General features: G+C 52.8%; 1 protein-coding gene across 5 annotated transcripts in view; it reads left to right on the forward strand.

The window, feature by feature from the left end:
- fhod1 (formin homology 2 domain containing 1) overlaps window positions 1-12,013 on the forward strand; it is a 30,789-nt gene that overhangs the window by 12,997 nt on the left and 5,779 nt on the right. Inside the window, exons 10-25 of one of the 5 annotated variants that reach the window (XM_036135778.1) lie at window positions 78-439; window positions 1,573-1,680; window positions 1,964-2,125; window positions 3,369-3,395; window positions 3,961-4,011; window positions 5,718-5,875; window positions 5,977-6,027; window positions 6,643-6,795; window positions 6,908-7,074; window positions 7,328-7,915; window positions 8,824-8,979; window positions 9,057-9,239; window positions 9,910-10,029; window positions 10,127-10,288; window positions 10,559-10,749; window positions 10,820-11,012. In XM_036135778.1, coding sequence (XP_035991671.1) covers window positions 78-439; window positions 1,573-1,680; window positions 1,964-2,125; window positions 3,369-3,395; window positions 3,961-4,011; window positions 5,718-5,875; window positions 5,977-6,027; window positions 6,643-6,795; window positions 6,908-7,074; window positions 7,328-7,915; window positions 8,824-8,979; window positions 9,057-9,239; window positions 9,910-10,029; window positions 10,127-10,288; window positions 10,559-10,749; window positions 10,820-11,012 — 2,832 coding nt within the window. The remainder of the gene's footprint in view (window positions 1-77; window positions 440-1,572; window positions 1,681-1,963; window positions 2,126-3,368; window positions 3,396-3,960; window positions 4,012-5,717; window positions 5,876-5,976; window positions 6,028-6,642; window positions 6,796-6,907; window positions 7,075-7,327; window positions 7,916-8,823; window positions 8,980-9,056; window positions 9,240-9,909; window positions 10,030-10,126; window positions 10,289-10,558; window positions 10,750-10,819; window positions 11,013-12,013) is intronic. The other 4 variants (XM_036135781.1, XM_036135779.1, XM_036135782.1 and 1 more) reach the window with 4 other exon arrangements.

Raw genomic sequence — 12,013 nt, forward strand, 5'->3', positions numbered from 1 at the left:
CGTTCTGGTTCTGGTTCTGGTTCTGGTTCTGCTCTGTGGCGCCACCTGCTGACCGCAGCGTCTTCCTCTCTCCACAGACGGCTCTGCGGCACGAGGACGGCGACATCGATGACTCCACCTCCCACCGCCGTAAGGAGAGAAGGAAGATGGCCGCCGGCGACCAGGAGGGGAGGCGGAGCCGCCGCTCGTCCAATCAGAACCTCCCGGACCTGCTGTCCTCCTCGCCCACCGCCTCGCCCGTCCTCTCCCCGTCCTCCACCATATCCACGCCGTGCGGCACGCCCACGCTCGACAGCACCGTCTCCTCGCCGCTGTCCTCCGAGCCCGGCAGCGCCGCCTCCAGCCCGTCCGGGTCCAGGAAGAGCTCTCCTCTGCCCCCCCACGCGGCCGCCGGCGCCGACCCGTCCCCAGAACCGGAGACCCAGACCCCGCCCAGCCCGTAAGTCCCCAGAACCGCTGGCGTTCCTCCGTTTGGTTCTTCCTGCACCTCGGTGCGGTTGGCTGTAAGTCTCTGCTGGTTTTGTTTCCTGTGGTTCTGGTTCTGTGTGCACCGGGCCCAGTTTGGCCCGTTGTTGTGTTGGGAGGCCGACTTCCTGTAGTTCAGTCGGCAGCTTTAACCGGACCTCAGCGCCTTCATGTCCTCACAGGGAGCAGCCTGGACAGGAGCCGGTCCTGTGAGGACGCAGGCCTCGCCATCGTCCGTTACCGGATCACGGCGCCGCTTATTTAAAGGCGTGGCCCGCAGAATCCACGCTTAGCCCATAAATCCACCTGGTTCTGGTTCTGGAGCCTCCAGGAGAGCAGAACCGGTGGAACTAGTCTGTCCAGGAGCTGCAGAGATCTTTAGGTTCTGGTTGCTCAGAGTATTTGCTGCAGAGCTGCTAAACCTTAACATTAACCCCCCCCCCCCCCCCCCCCCCCCCCCCACCTGTCCAGTTGAGCGGCCATTTTTATCTCTGAGGGATTTGTAGTCCAGGCTAAAAGCAGCTGAAGCTACAAGTGGATCAGTCGTTCGCCCCCCAGCAGACTACAAAAATGGCCGAACGGGGTGGAACGCTCTGACCTGCAGGGGGCGGGGCATGAAGCGCCTTTAGATTTAAAGAGACAGCACCAAAACGAGTCGCTGTCAGACGCTCCTCAGAATAAAGGAATAAAACGGAGGAACGTGGCTAAATAGACGAGGAACTCAGAACAAACGTTTCGCTTTAGGTAGACGAGGAAACTGGAGGATTTCAGTGTGAAAAGTTAAAAGCATGATGTCCCCTTTAAGGCATTTTCCTCTTTGGGTTAAACCAGTGAACGGTCATGATCTGTTGACAGTAAATCAGCTTTAGTTATTTTCCAGAATGAATTCAGATATTCCTGACCGCTGTGGAGTCCAGACCAGGAACACACCTGGAACACCTGAACCTTCATACCTGTGAATCCTTCCTGTGACTACTGACCTGGGATCTGGTTCTCCTCACTCTGCTGGTGTCTCTTGGTCCACTGTCTCAGTTTTAATCACCGACGCTTCCCTCTCTGTCCCCTCTGTCCTCTCCGTCTCCTGCTGTGGCACCTGTCGACCACTAGGAGTCGCTCTTTCCTCAGCCATCACCTGTCAGCTCTGGGTCTGAGCAGGAAGTCCCGGCTCTTCTCCAAATCCAGCTCCATCTCGGAGGAGCCTCCGTCCGGCTGCAGGTCTGTAAACACTGCCCCCTGCAGGCTGATCAGCACAGTGCAGCCACAGTAGGAGGTCCTGAGGGGGGCGCTAGAGAGCAAAGGCTTTATCTTCTAGACCAGATAAGGACATTGGTGTCTGGACTGAGAGGCGCTCAGACATGCTTTCACTCTGGATCGTTATATTTTATGATGTTTGGGCTCAAATGTGAACAAACCTTTGGAATCTGTATTTAAACTGTATTTAACCGGGCCGTCATTGTCTTTCTGTGCTTGGCTCACTCTCTGCCTCTGTGTGCTGCAGCTCGTCTCCATCGGACCTCTCGCATCAGGAGAACCCGGAGCAGAACCCGGAGCAGAACCCGGAGCAGAACCCGCAGCAGAACCCGGAGCAGAACCCGGAGCAGAACCCGGAGCAGAACCCGGAGCAGCCCGGCAGCCGACCGGAGCCCAAACCTCGTCCAAAGTGGGTAAACTGATCTTCACGCTTGGCCTTCGCCACGTTTGTGTCTGCTGGTTTATGGAGGTGCTGTGACTGGAGTCCAGGCCGGTTCTCCTGCTGCAGCTTTCAGCCTCCAGAACCAGACTGGAGACGTCAGCCGATTTTATTTATCTGATGATCCGCTCCTTATTCGCTCTGGAGCAATCCTGGCCAATTATGCATTTTCTTGATTTATCATTTCTGGATCCTTTCTGTTCTGGTTCTGGTTCTGGTCGCTCCCATTTTGACCTTTCTCTCCTAAACGTATCTGACACTTTCTCCCCTTTGTCTTTTCTCTGGATTGTGTTTTCTCCTGTTGTTTCTTGAAATTAGGTGTTTGGTACATTTTGTGCACTTGAGTCTAAATCCGGTTCCTTTCTTGATGTCTCTGGGATCTTCTTGTAATCTGATTTTGATGCCTTCTGGATAAAACTTTAATTTCTTTTAGTCAAATTATATTGACTCCATATGTGGTTTATTCTGGTGATAATCCTGATTCTATCTCTGGACTGCTTCTGTATCTTGTGAGATTTGAACTCTAGAAAGATTTAAAGTGAACCCTGCTTCATTGCATCATCCAATCAGATATTTTAAACGAGCTGTAATCATATCCAGTTAATTTCCTGTCTTATTTCTGAACCCCCAGAATCTCGTTAATCTTGTTAATTTCTGGTATTTTCCATCTTTCTTCATGCTTTCAGGATTATTTCTGACTTCCCTTTAAAATCCTGTGTGGTTAAACTCTGGACCGTCTCGTTAACGATGTGCTCGTTAACGATGTGCTCGTTATCTCCATAGACTGTTTCAGTTCGGTCTTTTGTCTATATTTTTTTATCATATTCTGTTAATATTTCATTTAGTGTTTGTAGGTTTCATCTGGATAAATTCTGGATAAATACAGCACTATATTTTAATTTTAAATCTTAATTGTTCATCATAAATTTTTTATTATTACTGGACGGTCTGTAAAATCTGGGTATGAATTTATCTTTATTATTATTAGTAAACAGTGTTTGCAGAAGCAGTCGGTTAAAAACGGTAACAGTTGAGATGTTTTCCAGGCAGGAAGTGAACCCGCCTCCAGCTGCAGATCGTCCAATCACGTCGCTGCGTCTCTGACATCACGTCTCTCGCCCGTCTCTCCATCAGCGTGTTTTTAACCGTTTCTCCTCCTCTTTCTTCTCCTTTCTCCCTCCTCTGTCCGTCTGCTCCCTCCTTCCTCCACCAGCTCAGTGGAGGCCGAGGAAGTCCTCTGGTGAGTACTGCTCCTCCTCTTCCTCCTCCTCCTCCTCCTCTTCCTCCTCCTCCTCCTCTTCCTCCTCCTCTTCCTCCTCCTCCTCCTCTTCCTCCTCCTCCTCTTCCTCCCCCTCCTCTTCCTCCTCCTGGTGCTCAGCTGCATAAACCCAAAGAGCTGCAGTGATTGTTTCTGGGTTTCGGGTCAGTTCAGCTGTTTCTACATTAATCCTGAAATCAGTGAACTTTTGGACCGGACTAATTCACCCTGAGGTTCTGTCTGTAATCTGAGATCCGGTTCGGGTTCTATTAAACCCTCGGTGTTTCTAAGCATGAGCTGCGGGTCGGACTCGCTGTCTTGGTTCTGTCCTTTAAGCTCGGATCAGAGCAGGTTGGGCGGCTCAACTCAGAGCGGTTCCTTTCCTTTGGGTTCTTTGGGTCTCTGACGGGCTTTTATGCAGCTGAGCTCCTGCTGGTTCCGTGTGACGCTGGCTCAGAGACGAGGAGCCCGCAGGTGGACCTCCTGCTGGTCGGTAAGCTTCAGAACCTTCTGGACCGTGTGTGAGATGTCTGTTGTGTCTCTGCAGCCCAGGGGACTGCGATGTGTCTCAGAACAAGCCGGTTCTGAGGAAGTTCCAGTAAGTACTGCAGCCCCGCTGCATGCTGGGTGCTGGTTCTGTTGGGACCTTGCACGGTGTGGTTCTGTGTGGTTCTGTGTGAGGGTGGAGCTAAAGCTAAATGATTTCTGCTGCTGGTTCTCAGGAAGTGGGTCAGAACTGGGTCAGGGTGCTGGATGGTCCTGTTGGATCTTGCCTCACTGGTTCTGTAGCGTCCCGGTTCTAGTCTCCCTGTGGTTCCGATCAGAACAATAGAGACGCCTAAAGCGGATCAGAATCTGAACTATGTGATTCCTGGGAGACGGCTGCAGCCACAAACGGAGCCGGGTCCAGCAGCTCAGCAGAACTGGACCAGAACCAGGCACAGAACCGCTCCTCCTCCTCAGAGGAGACCCAGATCTGCAGCTGGGAGCAAAACCCATGTCTCCAGAACCTCTTCAGGAATCAAACAGAACCTTCTCTGCATAGATCAGTTCAGCGGATCGGATCAGCTGGAGCGGGTCCAACAGAATCTCTGCTCGTCACAGAATCGTGTTTCAGAACCTGCTGGGAAACGGTGGGACTGACGGCTTCCTCCAACAGAACCTTCCTCCAGCAGAACCGGGTCACCGATGTCAGTCTGGCGCTGCGGGGTGTGGTACCGGCTGGTGGCGGGTCGGGTCGGGTCCTGGTGGGTGAATGTTGGGTTTGATTCTGGCTTGGTTTGCAGTGAAGAACGGATCTGGATGGTTCTGCTGACAGGTGGGAGAAGATCCTTTCCCAACATGGTCACATGATCCAGCTGGAACATATTAGCCAATCAGAGCGCGCCGTCTTCTTCTTCTGTCCCCGTCTTCCCTGCCACAGCCTGGAGGTCCACATGTTCAGAACCCGGGCCCATTTGGACCTCCGTATCTCAGCCGTGTTTTCCATCAGAACCGTTATTCAACGTTTAACCGGGTCACATCCAGGAGGAGTGAAAGTCTACGACTGGATGCAACCTGCTGGGTTCCTGAGACAGCAACTCAGAACCAACCTGGAGGGTCCAATAGAACCGACGTGATGAACTGGACCTGTAGAAATAAATCTGAACCTAATTTAACCCTTTTCTAGTTTTTCCCTAATCACTGTTGAAGTTTGAGGATTATTCCAGATTTCCTCCTAAAATGTTCAGCTTGGTGTGATGCTGGTTCTGACCCGGGTAAATGTCCAGAACCAACAGTTTCTCCATCCAGTCGTAGGTTCTCCAGCCAGCGTCTAATAACAGCTCCTGGGCCTTTAGTGGGGTCAAAGGTCAGAACTCCTCGTTGAAGGAAAGGAGCTTCAGATTTCTGGACGTTCAGAACCGTTTCTCCTCAGAAGTCCAGAAGGTTCTGACTGTTGAAGGCCTGAACCATGTTGGTGAAATGATAAAGCTGATGCCTGCTGAGAAGATGGGTCAGCAGCCAAGCAGAACCTTTGATCCAGCAAACGTCTCCCATACCAGCCGGTTCTGTTGGTTTGGATCAAACGAGCCGAAGATCCCAGCGAGACGTTTACCAGAACCAGACCATCAGCGAATGATCCGTCAGCTCCTTTACAGAAAGCTGATCGAGAAATTTTATCAAAGCTACTCTCACCTGTTTGAGTCTGACGGCAGAAACACCTGGCGACACCTGGTTTCACCTTGTCTTAGATGGCCTCACCTGGTCACACCTGGCCTCACCTGGTCTTACCTGTTCTCACCTGGTGGTCACTTCCTCCCACAGAGGCACCTTCCTGCGCAGCCTGGCAGTCGCTCAATGGGAGAAGAAGAGAAGAAGTAAACAGTTCAACCAACCACAGCTGTCCCTTTCTGATGATGTCATAACAGCAAGCCCCCAGCCAGCAGACGAGCCGAGCGGCAGCGCGGCGCCTGGACGACCCGGTAAGTCCGACCCGACCCAGAGGAGCTCAGGTGTTTAGGTCCTGGTCCTGCAGGCTGGGCGTGTCTGAATGTTGCAGCTAATCCAGTTTAATTCTGTTCAGCTTCGGTTTCCGGCCCCCTGGACTCCGCCGCAGACTCCAGGAACGACCCAGGTAAAAAACTACAGTACCCACAACCCCCTGCAGCATGCAGTAACCCCCACAGACTTTAATATACCTAGACGCCTCATTACATGCTGGAGCCCATCCTGCGTCGCCGCCATCTTGGATGGGTCTCTCCTACCTGAGGCTGGCATAGCAGCCAAAGCAGAGGGAGAACTTTACCTGTAATATTTTCTGCAGCTCACGGTTAAAATAACCGGCGATAAATACTGGAAGTAGATCACATGGTGCAGATCAGCATTTTGGGCTGAGATTGGTTCTGAAGAGTTTTTACTTGGTGAGAACAACGCAGGAACCCGACAGATGGACCATAATGTTATGATTATTAATGTATCGCTGGATTTCACCAACTACACCTTGTTTAACACATTTAAAGTCAGTTTCTGTGTTAATGATGTGGTGCTGCAGCCACACCTGTCCAGGTACACCTGTCCAGAAAGCCGTTAGAACATTTCAAAGTAAATTAATGGTTGCTTTTCCTAACCTGGATGCTGAGGAAGTCGTGCATTGATTGCTGTGCAGGAGTCGTTTGCAGTGATGCATTATGGGATGTGCGTGCTGCTAGCCTAACCCTGTGTGATGCGGTGTGAACCGGCGTGTTTGCAGCGGTTCCTGGGCGGCGGCCGTGCAGCATGCTGTCTGACGATAAGATGTTTCTGCTGGATATGATGTACTCCAACTCCTCTGCCGCAGTGCCTCTGAGCCCGACTGGTGCTGCGCCGGACACCACCGAAGAAGAAGAGAAGAGCTTCCCGGCTGGTGAGGGCGCTCATGCTTCCAGGCTGCAGCGACTTCTTTCAGGAGACCAGAACCGACCGTCCTGCAGTCGGACCTTCAGAACCAGAGTGACGCTCGTTTTCTCTCCTCCCAGGTGAAGAACGCCGCGGCCGCCTCTCGGAGTCGGTGTCTAACTTCGGAGCGTGCTCAGTGGAGTCCGCCGCCGGCGACCAGGAGGGCGGCGCCACCCGCAGGGAGGAGCTGGAGGGTCTGGAAGGCTCGACCCGGGCGGCCCGGGCCCGGCTGGCCGAGGAGCAGAAGGTCCGAGCAAACCAGCCAATCAGCTGCGAGATAACGAGGCCTTCAGGGCCAGAACCTGGTTCCGTAAAATGACGGACCGGACTTTATGTCCAGCTGGTGATTGGTCTCTAGTTGGTACCACCAGAACCAACCAGAACCAGCGTAGCAGCAGAACTGACTGGATGAGTGGAACCTGAATGTTCTCCCGTTGCTCTCAGGGTTCTGCTCCTCGCGGCCCAGGAACCCGTTTAACTGTGTCTCTGTCTCCCATCAGAACCGTTGGGTCCAGAAGCAGAGCAGCGTGGAGCAGGAGACTCCTGGCCGGCGCCGCCTGGAGAAGATGGCCTCTCTGGGTCCGGCCGACGCCTGGGACCAGCTGCAGCCCAGCGGGTCCGACCTGCGCATCAAAGACCTGGACTTCTCCGACCTGCTGGACGAGGAGGACATCGATGTCCTGGACATGGACACCTTTGACTCCACCTCTTCCTCCTCCCGTCTCTCAGCTGTCCCTCCTCCTCCTCCTCTGCCGGGCGGGGCTGTGCCCCCTCCTCCCCCTCCTCCTCCTCTCCTGGGTGCTCCTCCTCCTCCTCCTCCTCCTCCTCCGCCCCCTCCAGGAGGTGGGATCCCTCCCCCCCCTCCCCCTCCCCTGGGCTCTCCTCGTTCGCCCGGCTTGTCCTCAGGACCCATGAAGAAGAAGAAGACGGTGAAGCTGTTCTGGAAGGAGCTCAAGCAGCCAGAGAGTCCCCAGAAGTGCCGCTTCGGTCGGGGGACGGTGTGGGCGTCCCTGGACAAGGTGGAGGTGGACACGTCCCGCCTGGAGCACCTGTTCGAGTCCAAGAGCAAGGAGCTGCCTGTTGCCAAGGTAACCACCTGCTCAGGTGTCGATTACCAGGACTCGTTTAATGCGTTCTGTGTTTTAGTCCATTCTGCCACACATGAAGTTCTTCATCCCACATGAGCTGCTGGCGGTCCGTTACTCTGCTGCTCCTGTGGCCGACGCAGAGTCAATGAGTTAAACAGGGACTCCGTGCAAAAGAGGACCATCAGCCTAACAGCTCGTTAGCGCTCTGATTGTCCTCACACAGTCCTGGTGGGGAAGAACCAGAGGCCTATCAGACCAACGTTCCTCTCTGACCAGGATGAGAACGTCTCCGTCCTCTGGTCAGCTGGCTGCTCTGGGATCTTCAGTCTACTGTAATGTTGAGATTTAGGGTCCGTCCAGGGAACCCAGCAGTGTCACTCCTGGGTTAGAGCGTCAGGAAACCTTTCACTGGTCATCCTCTCTGTGGATAAAGTTCACATGAGAGGATGTAAAGACGGCAGAGTTAGGGAAGGTCCAGGTTCTCCTCAGCTGACGCCCACAGGTCCGTCTGTCAGGGAGACGTGTCCACCATAAATGGACAATGTTCTCTTCTGGTACAGCCGCACTGACAGAACCACTGGACCCTCTGACCAGCAGCAGGCAGAGAGGGTGACAGAGACTGTTAGGGCAGGGTTTGAACCGGCAACCCGCCAGGTACCAGCTCCTGATCAGTCGGGTCATCACATCTGCTGAAATCATTCTGTTCATGTGGGAAAAGTTCTGGATCACCAGCAGCGTTGTTTCATTATTAATGTTTCTAAAAAACCCTCACAGCACCAGTTCTGATGGCGGGTCCGGTTCGGCCCTCTGGGTCCGGTTTGGCCCTGCGGGTCCGTCAGGGTCCGGTTTGGCGGTTAGTTGTCTTGGTTCTGTCTCCTTCATGTCTCTAACGGCTCGTTTCTCTGCAGAAAGGACCAGAGACCAAAAAGTCTGAGATTCTGGTTCTGGACCCAAAGAGGAGCAACGCCATCAACATCGGTTTGACCGTCCTGCCCGCCGTCCACGTCATCAAGAGCGCCATCCTCAGCTTTGATGAGTTCGCCATCAGCAAGGAGGGCATCGAGGTACCGGGGGCTTCCTGTGTGCCGATTGGTCCGTCTGAGCCGGACCTTCACAGCTTCTCTCTGTCTGTCCCGAGCAGAAGATCCTCACCATGGTTCCTACTGATGAGGAGAAGCAGAAGATCCAGGAGGCCCAGCTGACCAATCCTGACGTCCCCCTGGGAACAGCCGAGCAGTTCCTGCTGACGTTGGCCTCCATCAGTGCCCTGAACGCCCGTCTGCAGCTCTGGGCCTTCAAACTGAACTACGAGGTCCAGGAGAAGGTGAAGGTTCTGTTCCTTTAACCACGGGTCCGACTCGGCGCTCTCTGCAGGTCCATAAAGTCACGCAGGTGTGATTCTCTGTGAGGTGTTGCAGCTTCAGGATGGAGCTGTTGGGACAGAACCATAATCTGATGTGACCATCATGGAGTTTGGCAGGTTGCTCTACAGCACGTGTCAAACTCACGGCCTGCGGGCCGAATCCGGTCCGTCAGGGTGATTTTATCCGGCCCTTAAGAGCCAGAACAGGCATATCATGTGATACAGTAGAGGCATATATCCTTTTAAAGTGCATAAAGTGGCTAAAACTGAGCCTCCTGTAGAGAAAGTTGACTTTTTTTACTGTGTAGTAACAGCATCCTGCCACTAGATGTCAGTGTTCCCACATTAAAACAACCCCGAAATGTCCAAAAACAGAAGAAGTGATGCAGAATGATGAGTTTAAAGGTTAACTCACCCCAGTATCAACTTTAATGCAGATAAACTGTATAAACTGGGCCTAAGGTGCTACTTTTGTTACTGTTCATTATTTTTATATTTCTTTGTGACCTAAAAATGAAAGTCTGAAATCCAAAGTATCATCAGGAGCAAACGGCCCTTTAATGACTTGATGATGCCGAATTGGCTCCATGTAGAAATCCCTGCTCTGCTGGCTCTGTGTCGCCCCCTGCAGGAGATCGCAGAGCCGCTCTTTGACCTGAAGCTGGGCATGGAGCAGCTGGCGTCCAATCAGACCTTCAGGAGAATCCTCGCCACGCTGCTCGCCATCGGAAACTTCCTCAACAGCACCAACGTAAGAAGCACCGCTTACACGACCGCAGGAGGTCCGATAGGAGACGCTGCTGGTTCTGATGGAACAGGTCAGGAGTTCTGGTCTTCATCTGTTGCAGGCGAAGGGCTTCGAGCTGAGTTACCTGGAGAAGGTGGTGGAGGTGAAGGACACAGTCCATCGTCAGTCTCTGCTGCACCACACCTGCAGTCTGGTGACGGAGAATTACCCAGAATCCACCGACGTCTACACAGAGATCCCTGCCATCACCCGATCTGCTAAAGTATGTCTCTGGTGTCCCTCTGGGCTGTCCTCGCCCTCACCTGTTCTCACCTGGTCACATCCCCACCTGTCCTCGCCCTCACCTGTCCTTACCTGGTCACACACTCACCTGTCCCCACCCTCACCTGTCCTCGTCCTCACCTCTCCTTACCTGGTGACACACTCACCTGTCCTTGTCCTCACCTGTCCCCACCTGTCCTCATCCTCACCTGTCCTCATCCTCACCTGTCCCCATCACCCTCTGTCCCCATCCTCATCTCTTTTGTCTCAGGTGGACTTCGACCTGCTGGCGGAGAACCTGTTCCAGCTGGAGAGACGCTGCAAAGCATCATGGGACAACCTGAAGGTGGTGGCCAAGCATGAAACCAAGGCGGTGCTGAAGAACAAGATGACGGAGTTCCTGAAGGACTGCACGCAGAGGATCAAGATTCTGAAGGTGGTCCACAGGAGGGTCATCAACAGGTAACACCTGGACCACCTTGTGGTCGGCCACACTCAGAGGAGGCGTGTGGACTAACTGCTCCTCCTGCAGGTTCCACTCCTTCCTGCTGTTCCTGGGTCAGCCGTCCTTCTCCGTCCGCGACATCAAGGTCACCAACTTCTGTCGGATCATCAGCGAGTTCGCCCTGGAATACCGCACCAACCGAGAACGGGTCCTCGCCATCAAACGCAAACGAGCCATCCACCGTGAGCGGACCAAGACCCGGGGAAAGATGATCACAGAGGTAACGGCTGACCCGGCTCGGTCTGCTGCGGCGGGTTCTGTTCAGTTTGTTCTACGGCAGCTGCATCAGAACTTGGTTCCGATTGTTCCTACAACTATTAATCAGCTACACAGCAGGGGGCGCTGCGCCACTTTTATTCAGCTGGTAGCAGAAACATCAAACATAACGTTTATTATTATTTGAACCTTGAAAATAGCCTAAAATGTACCTAAAAAATCTAGACATTTAAATGTGGAATCCTAACTCGTTAACTAATCGCAGCTCGTTAAGATCTGACTGCTCGTTAAGCTCTCCCAGCTTGTTGACTAATCACTGTTCGTTTAGATCTCACTACTCGTTAACCGATCACAGCTCGTTAACCGATCACAGCTCGTTAACCGATCACAGCTCGTTAACCGATCACAGCTCGTTAACCGATCACAGCTCGTTATCTAACCGCAGCTCGTTAAGGTCTCACTGTTCGTTTAGATCTCACTGTTCGTTTAGATCTCACTACTCGTTAACCGATCACAGCTCGTTAACCGATCACAGCTCGTTAACCGATCACAGCTCGTTAACCGATCACAGCTCGTTAACCGATCGCAGCTCGTTATCTAACCGCAGCTCGTTAAGGTCTCACTGTTCGTTTAGATCTCACTGTTCGTTTAGATCTCACTACTCGTTAACCGATCACAGCTTGTTAACCGATCACAGTTCGTTAACCGATCGCAGCTCGTTAACTGATCGCAGCTCGTTAACCGATCGCAGCTTGTTAACTAATCGCAGCTCGTTAACTAATCGCAGCTCGTTAAGATCTGACTGCTCGTTAGGATCTCACTGCTCGTTAACTAATCACTGTTCGTTTAGATCTTACCATTCGTTAACTTATCGTTCGTTTAGATCTCACTACTCGTTAACCGATCACAGCTCGTTAACCGATCACAGCTCATTAAGATCTGACTGTTCATTTAGATCTCACAGCTCGTTAACTGATTACAGCTCGTTAACCGATCACAGCTCGT

Source organism: Fundulus heteroclitus, chromosome 4 (assembly GCF_011125445.2).
Source record: "Fundulus heteroclitus isolate FHET01 chromosome 4, MU-UCD_Fhet_4.1, whole genome shotgun sequence".
In the NCBI taxonomy this organism is placed as follows: domain Eukaryota; kingdom Metazoa; phylum Chordata; class Actinopteri; order Cyprinodontiformes; family Fundulidae; genus Fundulus; species Fundulus heteroclitus.